At 41.9% G+C, this 16239-nt stretch overlaps 1 protein-coding gene across 1 annotated transcript in view; it reads left to right on the forward strand.

Annotated features, from left to right (window-relative positions):
• FBN2 (fibrillin 2) overlaps positions 1–16239 on the forward strand; it is a 341314-nt gene that overhangs the window by 198648 nt on the left and 126427 nt on the right. Inside the window, exons 35-39 of the mRNA XM_068246690.1 lie at positions 941–1063; positions 2583–2705; positions 4849–5010; positions 6469–6537; positions 9203–9328. Coding sequence (XP_068102791.1) covers positions 941–1063; positions 2583–2705; positions 4849–5010; positions 6469–6537; positions 9203–9328 — 603 coding nt within the window. The remainder of the gene's footprint in view (positions 1–940; positions 1064–2582; positions 2706–4848; positions 5011–6468; positions 6538–9202; positions 9329–16239) is intronic.

The raw sequence follows: 16239 nt of genomic DNA on the forward strand, positions 1-16239 counted from the left end.
TTTTGCAACCCTAGTTAACTTCCAATAGATATGTAGAGCCATTTTGGCACTGGCAGTTTGGAGGCAGTTAGTGAGCATTAGGAACACTCGGACAATGCCTTTTGTGACCATGCATGTGAATGGGATACATTTCAGTAGTGGAACAAATTCATCAAAACCAGTGCAAAGAAAATGTGCAAAAATGGTGCCGATGGCTAAAGGAAGGATTCTGATTGGTCCCTTAGAGCAAACACTCCATGTTTGCACTTGTCTTGCACCAGTTTTGCTACATTTTTTTTCTTTCCCTGGCTTTGATAAATCTGCCCCGCTGTTACATCAGGACTAAGCTAGAATTAAATGAACAGTTAGGATGAGGAGAACATTTTGGGTTAGGGTAGTTTTACCAATAGCTGATACATAAAGTAGAGTTAGACAAAAGTTAGGGTTAGAGTTAGGTAACAGTTAGACTAGGATCACACATTTGTGAAATAATGTTCTAAATTAGGTACCAAGTTACATTTATGGCTGTCAGGTAATAGTAAATAGAAATAGTTTTTTGGTTAATTTTAAGGAGGAGAGAGATGAGATTAGAGTTCACAAGAGGGCAGAGTTAGAATTAGTCAAGGGGTCATTTGAGGACTCAGCAAACCACACTAGGGCATTGGAACCATAGGCAAATGTAGGCCAGACTGTTGCATGGCAGTTATAGTATTATCACGGTAAATAGCTTTGTTTTTCTATAAATAAGTGGAGTTATAGGATTAAAAGTAACATAATTAAGGGCTTCAAATCTCAGTTATCTGGAAGGTGACCTTTAATCTATAGGAGATATTTATTGCACTTATCCATTCCCTGAGCTTAGAAACAACCGAGAAAAGAAACACTTATAAACTGAGCTGTAATTATTTTGTCACCTCTAACACTATTATGGAAATAATGCTATTGTCCGTTACCCTTTTAGACATCAATGAATGCTATTTTGAGAATATCTGTGTCTTTGGAACTTGTCGAAATCTTCCTGGGATGTTCCAGTGTGTCTGTGATGATGGGTATGAGCTGGACCGCACGGGAGGAAATTGTACAGGTACATAATACATTAACTGAACTATAAACTACAGTGATGTTGAACTGTAGTCCTCAAAGGCCGAGGTAAGCACACATTTTTGGGACAACTGAAATAAATTGATGGAGCTGAATCAGAAAAAGATGCAGTTTGTCAAGTGGAACACATTTCTTAATTTCTCAGTCTACCTTAAACACTGGCATGGAAATGACTCTTGAGGGCTGGAGGTTTACTGTATGAGAGCTAGGCTTATAAGCAGTGGTAGTCATGTTAAGGGGATTTCATGGAGAAGCATGTGATCAGTTTGGTCAGGTGATAGATATGTAAGCCTCTGATTTGCTTGTCAGTATCATGTGCTAAAGCAGGAAGTGATCACAGCAAATCAGAGCTTTGCAAATCTTTCAGCTGATCAAACAAATCACATGCTTCTCCGTGAGTTCTTCTAGACATGGCCATCATTACTTAATATGTAAGTGCTAATTTTTAATAATAAAGACAGCCATTTATTAGGTTCGGATATTAAAGATAGCAACTGCAAGATTAAAACAAATCAATTACTTATTTTTGCAGTACAATTAATAGTGTTTTACTCTCTTTTTTTACGCTTAAAAATTAAAAATGACAGCATGCACATTCACTTCCCCATATTATAGTGACTACCCAAGTAGCACCAAGCACTTTATAAATACTCACATAACAATAAGGATGGTCTTGTGTAGGCCCCCTGCTATACTGATACCAGCCCATTAGTAGTTTAGCATTAGATGGATTCTTTAGAAGAGTTGCTCAAAAAGCAAATCTGGGCACTCACAGGTATAGACTCTTTTGCACCTCCAATGTCCATGAATATTTGTGAGTCACTGCTGTAAAAGTGCAACTTGACAGCTGATAGTAAAGGCAGATATGTTGCTGTTCCATTGCCAATTGAACTGCTAAAGAAAGCTAAAGATCCTTCAGTCATCTTATTGGGAGAGGAGTAATGACCTACAATTCATCACCAGGGGCTGGAAAGTTGTATCTTTGGATACTTCTCTTCCAGTCACAAATAAGGAGCAAAGGTAGTTGAGAGAAAGTCCACATTCTGACAAGCCTTCTGCTCTATTGATGGTTTGAACAACATTGTGAGTGTCAGAATGTTCACATTTTACACGATAAGCTTTATTGTAATGATTAAAAGAAAATCTGCAAAAAACTCTTCACCCTTCTATTTGTCATCCTACAATTCACTAATAACAAAATACTTGAAGAATACATAGTACGGTACCATGGACAATCAATTTCATTTTGCAACTACACGGCTAAGGGTAATGTACCTACTAGTTATTCCTACTATCCTCTACCCACAACAAAAATACTACTTTTGGAAGGAGACTTCATATAAAAAGAAATCCCCTATCGTAATTACCATCAGTAATGTCTTTATGCTTTTAGCAAGAAATGTAATCAGAAGTGTTGGTAAGTCTACAAAGATCTTAATTTGTTGTACACTTTAAATAATTAATAATTGCTCTATTGAGTGTGATGTACATCTTTAATACAGATGTGGATGAGTGTGCCGATCCAATCAACTGTGTCAATGGCTTCTGCGTAAACACTCCTGGGAGATATGAGTGTAACTGTCCACCTGACTTTCAGCTTAACCCCACTGGAGTGGGTTGTGTAGGTAAGGTTAATTGATCAACTTATCATATGCAGTTTAATTTTCTTGAAATATGAATGAGCTTTCTGGGCAAGCTGTAACTCTGGGAGATTCTAGTCCTGTGACATAGAGCTACATTATAATCCATGCCATGCACTGATGAGGACCAACCAGTCTGAAACAGTCTGTATGCTTGTTGGATTATAGTCTGTACAATTAATAAACTGATACATCATTTCATTCCAGTGGTTCTGGAGGTGTGTTTCGCTTACAGGGACAGCAAAGGGATGATTTGCATATTCAGCAGTGATGGATTGTGGAATACATCATATGTTCACTCCAACCTGAATAATCGCAAATACCTTCTGTTTTAAGAAGGACAACTTCTGTTTTTCATAGCTTCTATACCTATGAGAGAGAAGCAAGGGAAAAAAACACCCCCAGGGAAAACTAGTATCACTGCTTTAGACTTGAATGCAAGCAAAATAACAAATCCACAAGATAATATGGATAATATAAAGCTTTTTAGATTTTTTTCAAAGACGATCAGCTCTCACTGTTACTGTAAAAAATATCTCACACCCATGTATATGTTACGGCCAGAACCCGAAGTCTGGCCACTTTGGGTTCTGGCCGGCCAAAAATGCGAAGTGGCCGTCTCACTGCGGCCAATGTTAGAAATGAAAAGCATTCCTGGCAGCTCCTGCTCCTATCCTCGCTGTCTACATCATGCCACAGGCGGCCGATGTCAGAAATTAATGGATTTCTCCGGCTCCTTCTCCTGCCTCCGTCCTATTTCCCTCTGACAGCCGGGGACACACACATGCACCCATAGTCGTTCGCCACTGCAGGAATTAGTTCCGTTAATTACTGCAAAGCGGGTGCTGGCAGAAGAATTTCTGCAACGTTCCTGCTCTGCTTTCCTGCAGCCACAAACGACACTTGAGTGCATGTATCCCCATGGCTGTCAGAGGGAAATAGGAAGGAGGCAGGAGGAGGAGCCAGAGCGGAGGAGCGGAGAAATCCATTAATTTCTCACATTGCCCGCCCATGGCAGGATGAAGACAGCGGCAAACAGAGCGGACGGCTTCTGTGGGGAAGAGAGGACATGGCGCCGGAGCCAGGAGCGCTGCACTGATCGCCAAACTACAGGGGAAATGCCAGGAATGCTTTTCATTTCTAACAGTGGCCGCAGTGAGACGGCCACTTCACATTTTTGCCGGACAGAACCCGAAGTGGCCAGACTTCGGGTTCTGGCCGTAATATATACAAATAATAATTTAAAAAACTCAGAAAAGGTCTCAGAATTCACTCATACTTTATAAAAGTTCTTTAATCATGGAAAAAATGTGACAATCATTTTTGTATCTTCAATAAGCAGACAGAGACACATTTTAGGGAATGTGTATTATTACTCACTTTTCTCTGACCCTTCTGCTTCATAATACTTATACTATACTACAGTATATTGTCAGTAGATAAACATTCAGAGTCTGACATGTACTTTTTATGCTCACAGCACATAGTGTATTTGGTAGACTAGAGATGTATCTAGATGGATGCTATTAAAAGAAAATATGCACACCTGTTTTTGCTTTAGTAGGCATTATGCAATGCCACGACAAGCAGAATCTTTCCAACGCTTCAGGAATGAAACTTTAGCCAGTTTGTTTGTCTTCTTAAAATCCCTCTTACCATTGAGCCAGATCTGTTTTTTGGACGTATTCAATTTTAATGACTGATCACTTGACCTGTTCAGATGTCATAATTTTTATTGTGATAGGTCAGCAGGAAATCAGGAACTGTGTACTTGGCATGCTCCTAACAATTCAAAGTCCATTAAGACATTGTTCATGGGGTTAAGCTGGAACTAGACCACATTATGAATAATACTCAGTACAAGAAAACTGTTCATAAAATAATACTTGTTTCATTACTATTTTGAGAGATCCGTTCCAAAAAGTTGTACAGTGAATAGAAGGTGTATACATTCACATCTATTTGTTTAGTGGGGTATATAATAAAATGGCAAGGATCCTGAAAGGTTTACATGCCAAGCAAAATATATAATTGTAATAATAACCAAAATAATACTAATAATACATTATACTGTTCAAACAAGGAATCTGCTTATGGTGTATCCAGTAAATGTACTCAATTATTTTAGACACCAGAGTTGGAAACTGCTACCTCAATCATGGACCTCGTGGTGATGGCACAATCTCCTGTAGTACGGAAATTGGAGTTGGTGTGAGCCGTTCCTCATGCTGCTGTTCTCTTGGGAAGGCTTGGGGGAACCCCTGTGAAATCTGCCCACCTGTTAACAGCTGTAAGTAAATACATTTGATATTATTTTGTTTTTAGGTACTTACTTTTTAATTACTTGGGTGCACAACCAGATCAACAACAAGAGCAGCCTGTGTGACCACTATAGGTTTCAGCAGTCCAGTGACCTAGGAACAAGCACCTAAACCCCCTTAAAATGAAATTCAACCATCACCACAAATTTGCTGCACACGCCTATTGTTGCTGCTCACGTGTTTTTGGAATTTAATGTAATTCAAATTTATTTTTCAATTCAAATTTACAGCCAGTTATGAATTTCTCAAATTAACTGTAAATCCAAATTTAATTACTTTTCTAGTCTAGAATCTTTACTTTGCAGCGCATTACTTTTCTGCAATGAGAACCCAGGTATGTCCTCTGTGTTATTAGCTTTCCAAAGCAAGAACAGTTGTTGCTTATTGTCTACAACTGTACAAACTGAGGAACTGTTAGATACTCTAATCTCCCAGTCTTGGCACAGTCTGTTTCAATAAGTATGGCATAGCTGAGCATTTGAAGGTAAATAATTTACTTAATTTCATATGTATTACTACTCCCAATAATGCGTAGAGCTGAACTGAAGGCATTTCTCACTTCTTAAAAAACAGTGGATTCACTTTAACTGCTGGACATTTCAAGTGAGCTTGGATTATTTCAGTTGTTGTTTTTGTGTTTGATTTTCTTTATTACAACATCTTGGGTTTTTATGTTGACGCCCTCTCCCTGTAAGGCATAGCCAGTAGGATCACTGAATTTTAAGCTAATTTTACTATAATATCTTAATTGATGTATAAGTCACTGATGAGCATAATCGTAATTTTGCATCATAATTCGCAATTAACATGTGAAATCGTAATGAAAAAAGATCAGGAAAAATCATTATTTTTTTAGTTTGTAGTAGTATTTAGTAACCGTAATTTTGCAATTTCACTTAATTTTTGCGTAATTGTGTGCCTAACTGCCTACGTTAGCGGCTAATAGCAAAGCCCCATACAAGCTATTGTCATCAAAATTGCTAAGTATGTTAAGGGGAATGTAAAACATCCAATCTTTATTTGTGAAAAATAGAGATATGGACAATTAGCAATTCAGCAGTAACAACTCACATGTAACGTAAGAGAAAGATGTCTCCTTAGTCATCTTGACTAAGAAGACATCTTTTGCTCCGATATGCATCAGCTGAATTGCTGATTCTCTATTTGTACATTTTTCACAAATAAAGATTGGACGTTTTACATTCCCTTTAACATACTTAGCAATTTTGATGACAATAGCTTGTATGGGGGCTTTGCTATTAACTAATGGTTAAAATTGGGCGTTTTACGACACTGGTGAGCTGATCCCTTTGTGTATACTGTAATAAAGTATCCAGGTGCCTAATATACTGTAAGGCAATTGAACAGACTTTTTAACCACCTTGCAGATGTTTTTGTTTGTTTCTAAACAATATGTTTGTTTTTAGCTGAGTATAACACTTTGTGCCCTGGAGGAGAAGGATTCAGACCCAATCCCATAACCATTCTTTTAGAAGGTGAGAATTTGTATTTATGTATTTTATAAGTGTCTCATAAGTTCTATGGGGGAAAAAAATGTTGTGCCACACCTGGAATTACAAAACAAGGCACATATGGTTGTAATATTGGTATTTTGGTCATAAATATTTTTTTTTTTTACCCAATTTAATGTATCTACTTGGATATATCAGGGCCTTGACTGGTAGACTTTCTGATCACATTTCGAGTTTATAGTTAAGAGACTACAGCATATCTATTCTCTAACTATGGTAAGCAATAGTGGAGTTATATTTAGAGATAACAGCTTCCTGCCTGTTCCATGTGTCTTTCTAAGACAGAATATGGGTCTTTTAAGTTGTATGCAAATGCCCATGTTCAGTCTGCGCACCCATCTCCATGAGCATTCTGCTCATGCGTGATTCAGTCACCGTGCATGCGTAAAACTTAATGGGTGTACGAGCGAGATGGGTGCATGGACATGCGCAGTTGCGCACAGCTTCCGGCCAAGTTGCGCAGCTAATGAAGACACCAGTGGGTGAACAGAGGGAGCCCAGAGGACACTGAGGGACTTCATGAATTATAGGGGGCTGGAGAAAGCCCCAGGTAAGTTCAGTATGGCATTTTTGACTTGTGTTTAGGGTAAATTTAAGCATTTCAACCATAAAATAGTAAAATTCCTTCAAGAAGATAAGATCTGAAAATATCACTGTGAGAAAACTCGAATCAGATAGGGCTCCTCGTGTCCCAGAGTGATCTGGGGCAGAAGGCTGCATAACTAAATAGCCTAGGCTAAACACCACTGAGAGGGTGAGGTTACATACCAATATGTAAATATAGGTGTTTCTGGTGATGAAACCAGGATATTTGAAATAACTTTTGGTAACCTTAATAAAGCCTTAAAGGATACCAGAAGTGACATGTGACATGATGAGATAGACATGTGTATGTACGGTGCCAAGCACATAAATAACTATGCAGTGTTCCTTTTTTTTTCTTTCTGTCTGAAAGAGTTAAACATCAGTTATGTAAGTGGCTGACTCAGTCCTGACTCAGACAGGAAGTGACTACAGTGTGACCCTCAATGATAAGAAATTCCAACTATAAAACACTTTCCTAGCAGAAAATGGCTTCTGAAAGTAAAAAATAAATAAAAAGGGGAATTTCTTATCAGTGAGGGTCACACTGTAGTCACTTCCTGTCTGAGTCAGGAATGAGTCAGCCACTTACATAACTGAATTTAACTTTTTCAGGCAGAGAAAGAAAAAAAGGGACACAGCATAGTTATTTATGTGCTAGGCACTGTACATACACATGTCTATCTCATCATGTCACATGTCACTTCGGGTATCCTTTACATTTTATTATATGTCATTATAGTTCCTCTTTCGATGCTAAAAATAAACAGCTAGATCTAAAGAAAATATAATGTGGGATGCCCCACTTCTTTGGAGGTGTTAAAGTCTGTGGGACCCTTTCTTGGGGTGGTGAGCTATATGTGTGGAACTCATTGTTTCATTATACTTTCTTCTTGAGTCTACTAACTGGTGCCAATGGACTGCTATTTCTATATCCAGGAGCCTCACAATTGCCAGTTTTATTTTAAAGAACTGCTACAGCAAAAATGTGGATAATTTCAAAACCATAAAGCTCCCATGTAATAATAACAGAATACAAGAAATGCCACTTTTTATATGTGACGACTAATCCTCGTCTGTCAGCAGGACTTCTGATAGAACCAGGGAGGGATTACCGTAATCATTTGATCATCTTTTCCAGATGACAAGTTATTACTTCTCCTTAGTAAGTGAAGTCAGAATTTGTGTGCAGAGAAGTAATAGCAATTGTAAGTCTTATCAGTTGGGAGAAACCAAATGAAAAGAGGAACTCCTGTTCCTGTCAACAGCACTGCTGCCATTTAAGACAAGACACAGAACATTTACATTGCACTTTTCTCCTGGCAGACTCAAAGTGCCAAAGCTGCAGCCTTTTTTAGGCACGCACAGCCAGTATAATTAGGGACCCTTGCCCAAAGACTCCTTACTGTTTATGTACTAGCTTGACCCGGTATTCAAATCCTGGTGAAAGGCTAAAATCTCTCATCAGAAGCAACAGCTTTACCAGTACATTATCCAGCTGACCACACACTATTTAAACTTAAAGGGACACTTAAGTCAAACAAAAAAAATGAGTTTTACTCACCTGGGGCTTCCAATAGCCCCCTGCAGCTGTCCGGTGCCCTTGCCGTCTCTCTCCGATCCTCCTGGCCCCGCCGGCAGCCACTTCCTGTTTCGGTGACAGGAGCTGACAGGCTGGGGACGTGAGTAATTCTTCGCGTTCCTGGCAACAATAGCGCCATCTATGCTGCTATAGCATATATCATATACCATATAGCAGCATAGAGAGTGCTAATGTGTCTGGGAACGCGAAGAATCACTCGCATCCCCAGCCTGTCAGCTCCTGTCACCGAAACAGGAAGTGGCTCCCGGCGGGGCCAGGAGGATCGGAGAGAGACGGCAAGGGCACTGGACAGCTGCAGGGGGCTATTGGAAGCCCCAGGTGAGTAAAACTCATTTTTTTTTGTTTGACTTAAGTGTCCCTTTAAAGAAGAAGAAGAAGCTTTAACATTACTGGTTATCAAATCATTCATGAATGCACTAAATGTTAATCTTATTATTTTCTAAGATATTGATGAATGCCAGGAGCTGCCAGGTCTGTGCCAAGGTGGTAATTGCATAAATACATTTGGAAGCTTCCAGTGTGAGTGTCCACAAGGCTACTACCTCAGTGAGGAGACGCGCATATGTGAAGGTAACTGCTAACTGAAACCCCAACAAATGCTTTCATTAGTTGTTTTTGTTTCTTAAATATCTTTCCAGTAAATATAAAATTAGTTTAAATTGATTATAAAGATACAGTAATGGAGACACATAGAGGTCAAAATTTATTTTATATACTTAGTAGGGACACCAAGAGCCAAATATAGTATATTATGTACTGGTAGTTAAAATGAAGTATGATAGAGTAATACGCTATACTCACAAAGCAGGGTTACCTCAAAGGCAACCACTGTATAGGCAGGTGGGGAGATTGGACCTGACCCCACTCAGGAATCAGAAGTCGCTCACCGTAGATGAGGAAAAATATGGGTACCCTCCACCAGGGGTGGACTTATATAGCGTAGTATGTATACAGAGGCGCCAAAAGGATAAAAGTATCTAAAAAGTTTAGAACATGAGGAGGCAGTGCTGGAATTACCTCCTCCAAGTAGACACATACATTGCCAATGTGTTTGTCAAATAGAATAAGTTTATTTACATACTCCGGGGACAATGCAACGTGTTTTGCAGGTTTGATCCGGCTTCATCAGGCAATAACAACGGAGTAACAGCATATGTGGTCAGTAGAAGAGCCAGGCACAAAATGTTACGTGATTGAAAAGCAACAGTCTGTGGTAGTTGCCGGAGGACAACGTGACAGCTTGCCATATAGTGACTGTGGAGTTATGAGGTCCCATCTTCTCTGTTTACATATGCAGCCAATTTGATGTAGACTGGCTGTTCAGTGTCAATTAACATATGTTTCCTGCAGGTCTGTAATGATCGCTGCTGCAGCAGGTATTGCTGGAAGCAGTAGTGCTGCAGCTCAGGTAGTTCTGATTGCTTTCCATGCAAGCTGCATAGCTTTGTCTGTCTTTCCCTGCTGTCAGCTTGTGACTGATTATCATTCACCTGTGTGGGAATCTGCATGTCTGCTCCCATTGGATGACCTCAGTATAAAGATCTGCTTCCTGCAGGGTTTCCTTGGGTTTTCATAGCTTCAGTGTAAGCCAGTCTTGCTGTCGCTTTAGCCCCCGATCGTGTTTCTTGTTATAAAGATACTTTGCTGGTCTTTGCATCATATATTGGTTCATTGCCAATATATATGCATACCAGCACGTTTATTATTTTCCTTGTATTTGTGTTACGTTGATACATCAGTGTCGCTGATGTATACGTACACGAACTGTTTATTTCCTGTGTTCAGTTAGTCAGTTTTCCAGCACGTTTTGGTAGTTTGCGCGTACCGTGAACACCCGTGCTGAGCTAGTTATCCTGTTCCTGGTCCTGTTTGTGGATTGCGTTCATCTCTGCGAAGAGATAACGAATCCTTCTGAATCCTGTTCTGTTACTGTTTGTGGATTGCGTTCATCTCTGCGAAGAGATAGCGAATCCTTCTGAATCCTGTTCTGTTACCGTTTGTGGATTGCGTTCATCTCTGCGAAGAGATAGCGAATCCTTCTGAGTCCTGTTCCCTGTGTTACTCCATTCCTAGTCAGCGTTCCTGCTTATGTCATATATCGGTTCATTGCCGATATATACATATGTTAGTCAGACGTTACAAATAGTTTCATTGATAGCTGTAATTGTAATACGCTAGGAAAACATACTTATTGTATATTTATCTGTGTTACGTTCATCTATCTTAATCCTGCTATTTTCTGACTATCCTGTCCTGTCTTTGTGAGGCACGCCATCGCCGCATCGCATTGGCTGCCTCATTCCAGTCTGTCTGGTTTTGGACGCTTGCTGTCGCTAAGTAGCCGCTAGCTAGCAAGCGTTCATTCTGTCTACCTGTCCTGATCTCCTCAGTTCTAGTTTATGCGCTCAGCGCTACTTTGCGCTGAGACGTTATAACGAAAGCATTGTTTGTGGCTGTCGGATCTGCACCGGCTCTGTGCGCCACAATCTCCTATTGGAGTCAGTCCTCCCCTCCACTATACTAGGGATAGCCTGTTTCCTTGTGCTAGTGTGTGTACCTCCTCCACGCCAGCTCATGCGTTGCATGCTGACTGTGGAGAATACGCCACCAAGCCTTACATTATGAAAACCCCATTACCAATCCCCATTGTGGGGGGGATTCCCAGAAAGTATGACACTGTTAATTATGGTTCCTGTTCCTTTAAGAAATTTGAAGAACTTAGCTCTGAAACAGAAAATGAGTTTTTCTCTGAATGTGCCAGGTTCCTGGCCAATCCTGATCTCCAAGCGACTCCTGTTTCAACCTGGGCACTCCAACTAAGTTATATTTTGTTTAAAGGGGAATTATTCCAGTGGGCATTTGATGTTCTCAATCATTCCGATTTGAAAGAGAGACCGCTGGAATTTCTAGCGTTTGTGATCCATAACTGGTTGCGCATAGATCCATTGCCTTTTCCTCTTAATGAACTCCTGGCAGCAGGTCAATCAGCTACTCCTTCAATTGCTTGCAAAAATGTTCAGCAAGCAGAAGGTGTTACTGATAATTTTCCTGCAGCCTTGAATAAATCACCAAGAACAGCAGGGAAAACAGCAGGGTCTAAGGCCAAACGCAAACGTTCTAAGAAACGTGTCCGATCTGCAGAGTCGTTATCCTTAGCGACTGAGACCTATAATGAGATTCTGCCATTAACAGATAATGAAATGCAATTGTCTTTCAGGGGAGTTAAATGGACTTATGAAACTACTAATGAACTTTCCTCCCTGGCTAGGGAAAATAAAGATTTTTGAAGAAAGAATTGTATAGGGAGCACTAAGCTGGTGCAAAAATATATAATTTATTCATATTGCTTAAATGGTATCAAAAACGGCAAATGACACACAAGACACAGACTAACACATATACCCTCCCATAAAAACAAGGCTGCAACATCCTAACTACTGGGAAAAATGTATTGAACTGGAGTGCACTCCCATTTAGTCCAAAACATGCATGCAATGCGAAAAAGATTCCTTTCTTCAGGCCCAGAGTAAGGTATGTCCAGGAACAACCCCAGCAGGATGTTGCAGCCTTGTTTTTATGGGAGGGTATATGTGTTAGTCTGTGTCTTGTGTGTCATTTGCCGTTTTTGATACCATTTAAGCAATATGAATAAATTATATATTTTTGCACCAGCTTAGTGCTCCCTATACAATTCTTTCTTCATGTTATTCAACTTTTATGGGTGAGACTAGCCTACCTGGGTTGATATCCTGTACCCTCTCTTTTTTATTAAAAATAAAGATTTTTGTTTAAAAGAATTATCTGAGTATGATTATGAGGAGATATTACAGAGTATTGAACAAATCAACGTATTTGTGAAGCAAGGAAAGTTTGCATACACTACAGTTCAGCACTTGCTACAGGTATTGGAGATTCTTAGGAATAAGGAATCTGCCAATCACCTGCTAATTAACCCAATATATGTCCCTGCTACAATCATATCTGCAAACCATGATCTGCCTGTTAAGTATGCTTGGAATCCTCCATTTGAGAAAGGAGAGATGGAAGCTCTGGTCAATGAATGGAAGAATGATTCAAGTTCATTTTGTCAATTTTACAGTGCAAAAAGTGAATTAGTATTGAATGCATGCATTAAGTCTGCCTATAACCTAATAAAAACTGGTGTGTGTGGGTATGACTTTGTGGCTCCATTGATTGATGTGTGGGAACTGATTTTGGACGATTTTTATGTGACTCCGAATTCGCAAATTTGGCGTTCTGACCCGCCTGCTTCAGCACCTTTGGCTGATTCAGCAGGTGATTCGGAGCTCTTTTTGTGTGAAATTGAAGTTCCTGCAATTCCACCCTGTACCATGGATAACTCAGTGTTACTTCCCAGTAAAACAGAAGCCACTGATACATTCTTAACCTTGCCCTGCGCAAATTTCTCAGCAGAGAATCCAGAGGTCCTGCTGACTTCCGAGTCCAGCCTAGCCAGTACTCATGACTCTTTGTTTAGTGAAACAGACACCAGAAAAATCTTGCCTGTCTCTGCAAACACTTCTGCAGAAATTACCTGTGTTAATAAAGTTCAACTCCTGTCTGATCCAGCAGATGCCAATAGATGCACTACATCAGTTTCCGAGTCCCAGCAATCCTGTCTAGTAACCTCAGAACCCCAGCATCTGAATTTTCCAATTTTACAAATGAATGGTGATTCAGATGCGCAAACATTGTGTCTTGATCTTCCTGTTTCTACACCTCGCTCTAGTTTCGTGAATAGCTCAGAGCATCTGCTATGTGAACCTGAAATCGCAGAATTATTACCTTGTTCAGAAAATTTTCCAATAAATTTGCCCTGTACCATGAATTGTGCAGTAGATTTCTCCAATGAAACTCAGGTCACAGAATCATTATGCTGTCCAGCAGGTAGTGATGGGCGAACACCTGGATGTTCGGGTTCGGGAAAGTTCGCCGAACATGGCCGAGATGTTCGGCATGTTCGGGCCGAACCCCGAACTTTCCGAACATCCAGCTTTTGGGGGCCATATGGGGTCGCAGGCATAAGGGGGGAGCATGCCCCGATCGCGGGGGGGGGGTCGGAAATTCCCCCCACCCCCTCCGCTAGCGCTCCCCCCTCTGCCCGCTTCCCCATTCAAAAGTTTAAGCAAAGTACCTGTAGTGGATGGCCTGGCAGTGGGCGGCACTGTGGAGTGAGGAGGAGGAGTCCGGAGAGTGACGAGTTGAGGGAGGCCGGGCAGCGGGCGGTTCAGCGGAAGTACCCTTGTGGTACTTCCGCCCTTTCTCTGACCTCACGCCCGCTGCCCGGCCTCCCTCAACTCGTCACTCTCCGGACTCCTCCTCCTCACTCCACAGTGCCGCCCACTGCCAGGCCATCCACTACAGGTACTTTGCTTAAACTTTTGAATGGGGAAGCGGGCAGAGGGGGGAGCGCTAGCGGAGGGGGTGGGGGGGATTTCCGACCCCCCCCGCGATCGGGGCATGCTCCCCCCTTATGCCTGCGACCCCATAGGGGGGCAGTATTCGGCCGAACAGGGGCCCTGTTCGGCCCTGTTCGGCGGCCATTAGAAGTTCGGGGCGAACCCGAACTTAAAAGGCCGAACACCATCAGGTGTTCGGCCGAACGCGAACATCACCCGAACAGGGTGATGTTCTGCAGAACCCGAACAGTGGCGAACACTGTTCGCCCAACACTACCAGCAGGTGCTTCCATGGTTTTGCCCTGCAATATGGACTGTTCAGTGATCCTGTCCAGTGAAGCTGTGATCGCAGAGTCTTATGCTTCACCCAGTACTTTGGATACTTTAAACCCTCTAGCAGAGGAGGCTGAAGCACTGCTTACCTCAGTTGGTGTTGCAGTAATATTCACTTGTCTAGCAGCTGTTTTGGAATTACAGTCTGCTCTAATAAAACTTGATGAATTTCTGCCCAGCAAAGCAGAAGCCATTGAAATATTGTCCTCGTCAGCAAGTGTGTCAGATACCTTGCCCTGTACACAGTCTGATTTAACCAATGTTGTTGAGTCCCTCTCCAGTGTTGTAACAGCCGAGGAACTCCAGCCCTGTCCTCTGAATGTTTCAGAAGTCTTGCCCTGTAACATGGATAATTCTGATTCTCTGGTCAAAATAATAGAAATCTCAGAATTTCAGTCCGGTCTGATGAGTGTTCCTGAAACCCAGCCCTGTATCCTGAAAGATTCTGGTTCTCTGGCCGCTGTGGCAGAGGTTCCAGAGTCCCCTTCCTGTCCAGGGAATTCCTCAGTTTTGCCTAGTCCAGTGGGGGCTGCTGCAGTACTGACTTGTTCTGCAGCGCCTCATGAGCTCCAATCCAGTGTATTAAATGAGTCTCTGTCCAGTCCAGAGGTAGTTGTGGAGTCCCTATCTGGTTCAGTGCATACATCAGAAGATTTGTCCTGTCTTGTTAGTGCCCCTGAATCTGATTTGTTACTGACTTTGCTGGAATCAGCGACATCTAAGTCTGATCCAGCATTCTCGTGTAAAAGTCCAGTAGTTGCGAAGTTTAGTCATGATGATTTTTTTTTGGCCAGTCCTGGTTTTGGTCCTGTCTTGGCTGACCCTGAGGCTCACAGTTCCTTGACATGCCCAGAGGTTTCTCTTGTGCCGGTGTGCCCAGATGTTCTTTGTGTGCCAGAATGCCCAAGTGTGTCTAAGGTGTTAGCGTGCTCTGATGCTTCCTTAGTGGAAACACGTTCTGATATTGCCAGTCTGCCTGCATGCCCAGAGATGGTTCTGGTCCCTGAAAGCCCTGATATTGATGTTTGTCCTTGTGGCCCTGACTCGGGAATTGCCCTAGGTTCCATAGGGGTTCTTGATGGTTCTCCATGTGAGCCTAAGGGGCATTCTGACCTATGGGGATCTCTTTGGAGCTTCAAGGTGTTCTGGGAGGTCTCTGAGAAAACTTGTCCTGGTGCCTTGGACTGGTTCAACAGTGGGTTTTGTGTTGGTAAAGACAGTACCGGTGGGCATTGCAAAGGCTTTGGCGTTTCTGAACGGTTCCTGGAAGGCGGTGGGTATCGCTCAGGGAGTTTCGGAGGGCTTTCTTCTGGAAATCATGGTTCTGATGGGTGTCACACTGGGGCTTGTAGTACTGATGGGCATGGTTCTGTAGGTTCTGGTTCTGATGGGTCCAGTCTTGTGGGGACTGATTCTGGAATTCGGTCTTGCCGGGCTGTCCCGGTCATCATGAATTATCAGTCAGACTGTTTTGTTGGGAATTTCAGTTTTGAAAAGCGTCTGGAATCCGCTTTTAAGGGCGGGGCTACTGTAATGATCGCTGCTGCAGCAGGTATTGCTGGAAGCAGTAGTGCTGCAGCTCAGGTAGTTCTGATTGCTTTCCATGCAAGCTGCATAGCTTTGTCTGTCTTTCCCTGCTGTCAGCTTGTGACTGATTATCATTCACCTGTGTGGGAATCTGCATGTCTGCTCCCATTGGATGACCTCAGTATAAAGATCTGCTTCCTG

The sequence above is a fragment of the Hyperolius riggenbachi genome, chromosome 1, assembly GCF_040937935.1.
Source record: "Hyperolius riggenbachi isolate aHypRig1 chromosome 1, aHypRig1.pri, whole genome shotgun sequence".
Lineage (NCBI taxonomy): Eukaryota > Metazoa > Chordata > Amphibia > Anura > Hyperoliidae > Hyperolius > Hyperolius riggenbachi.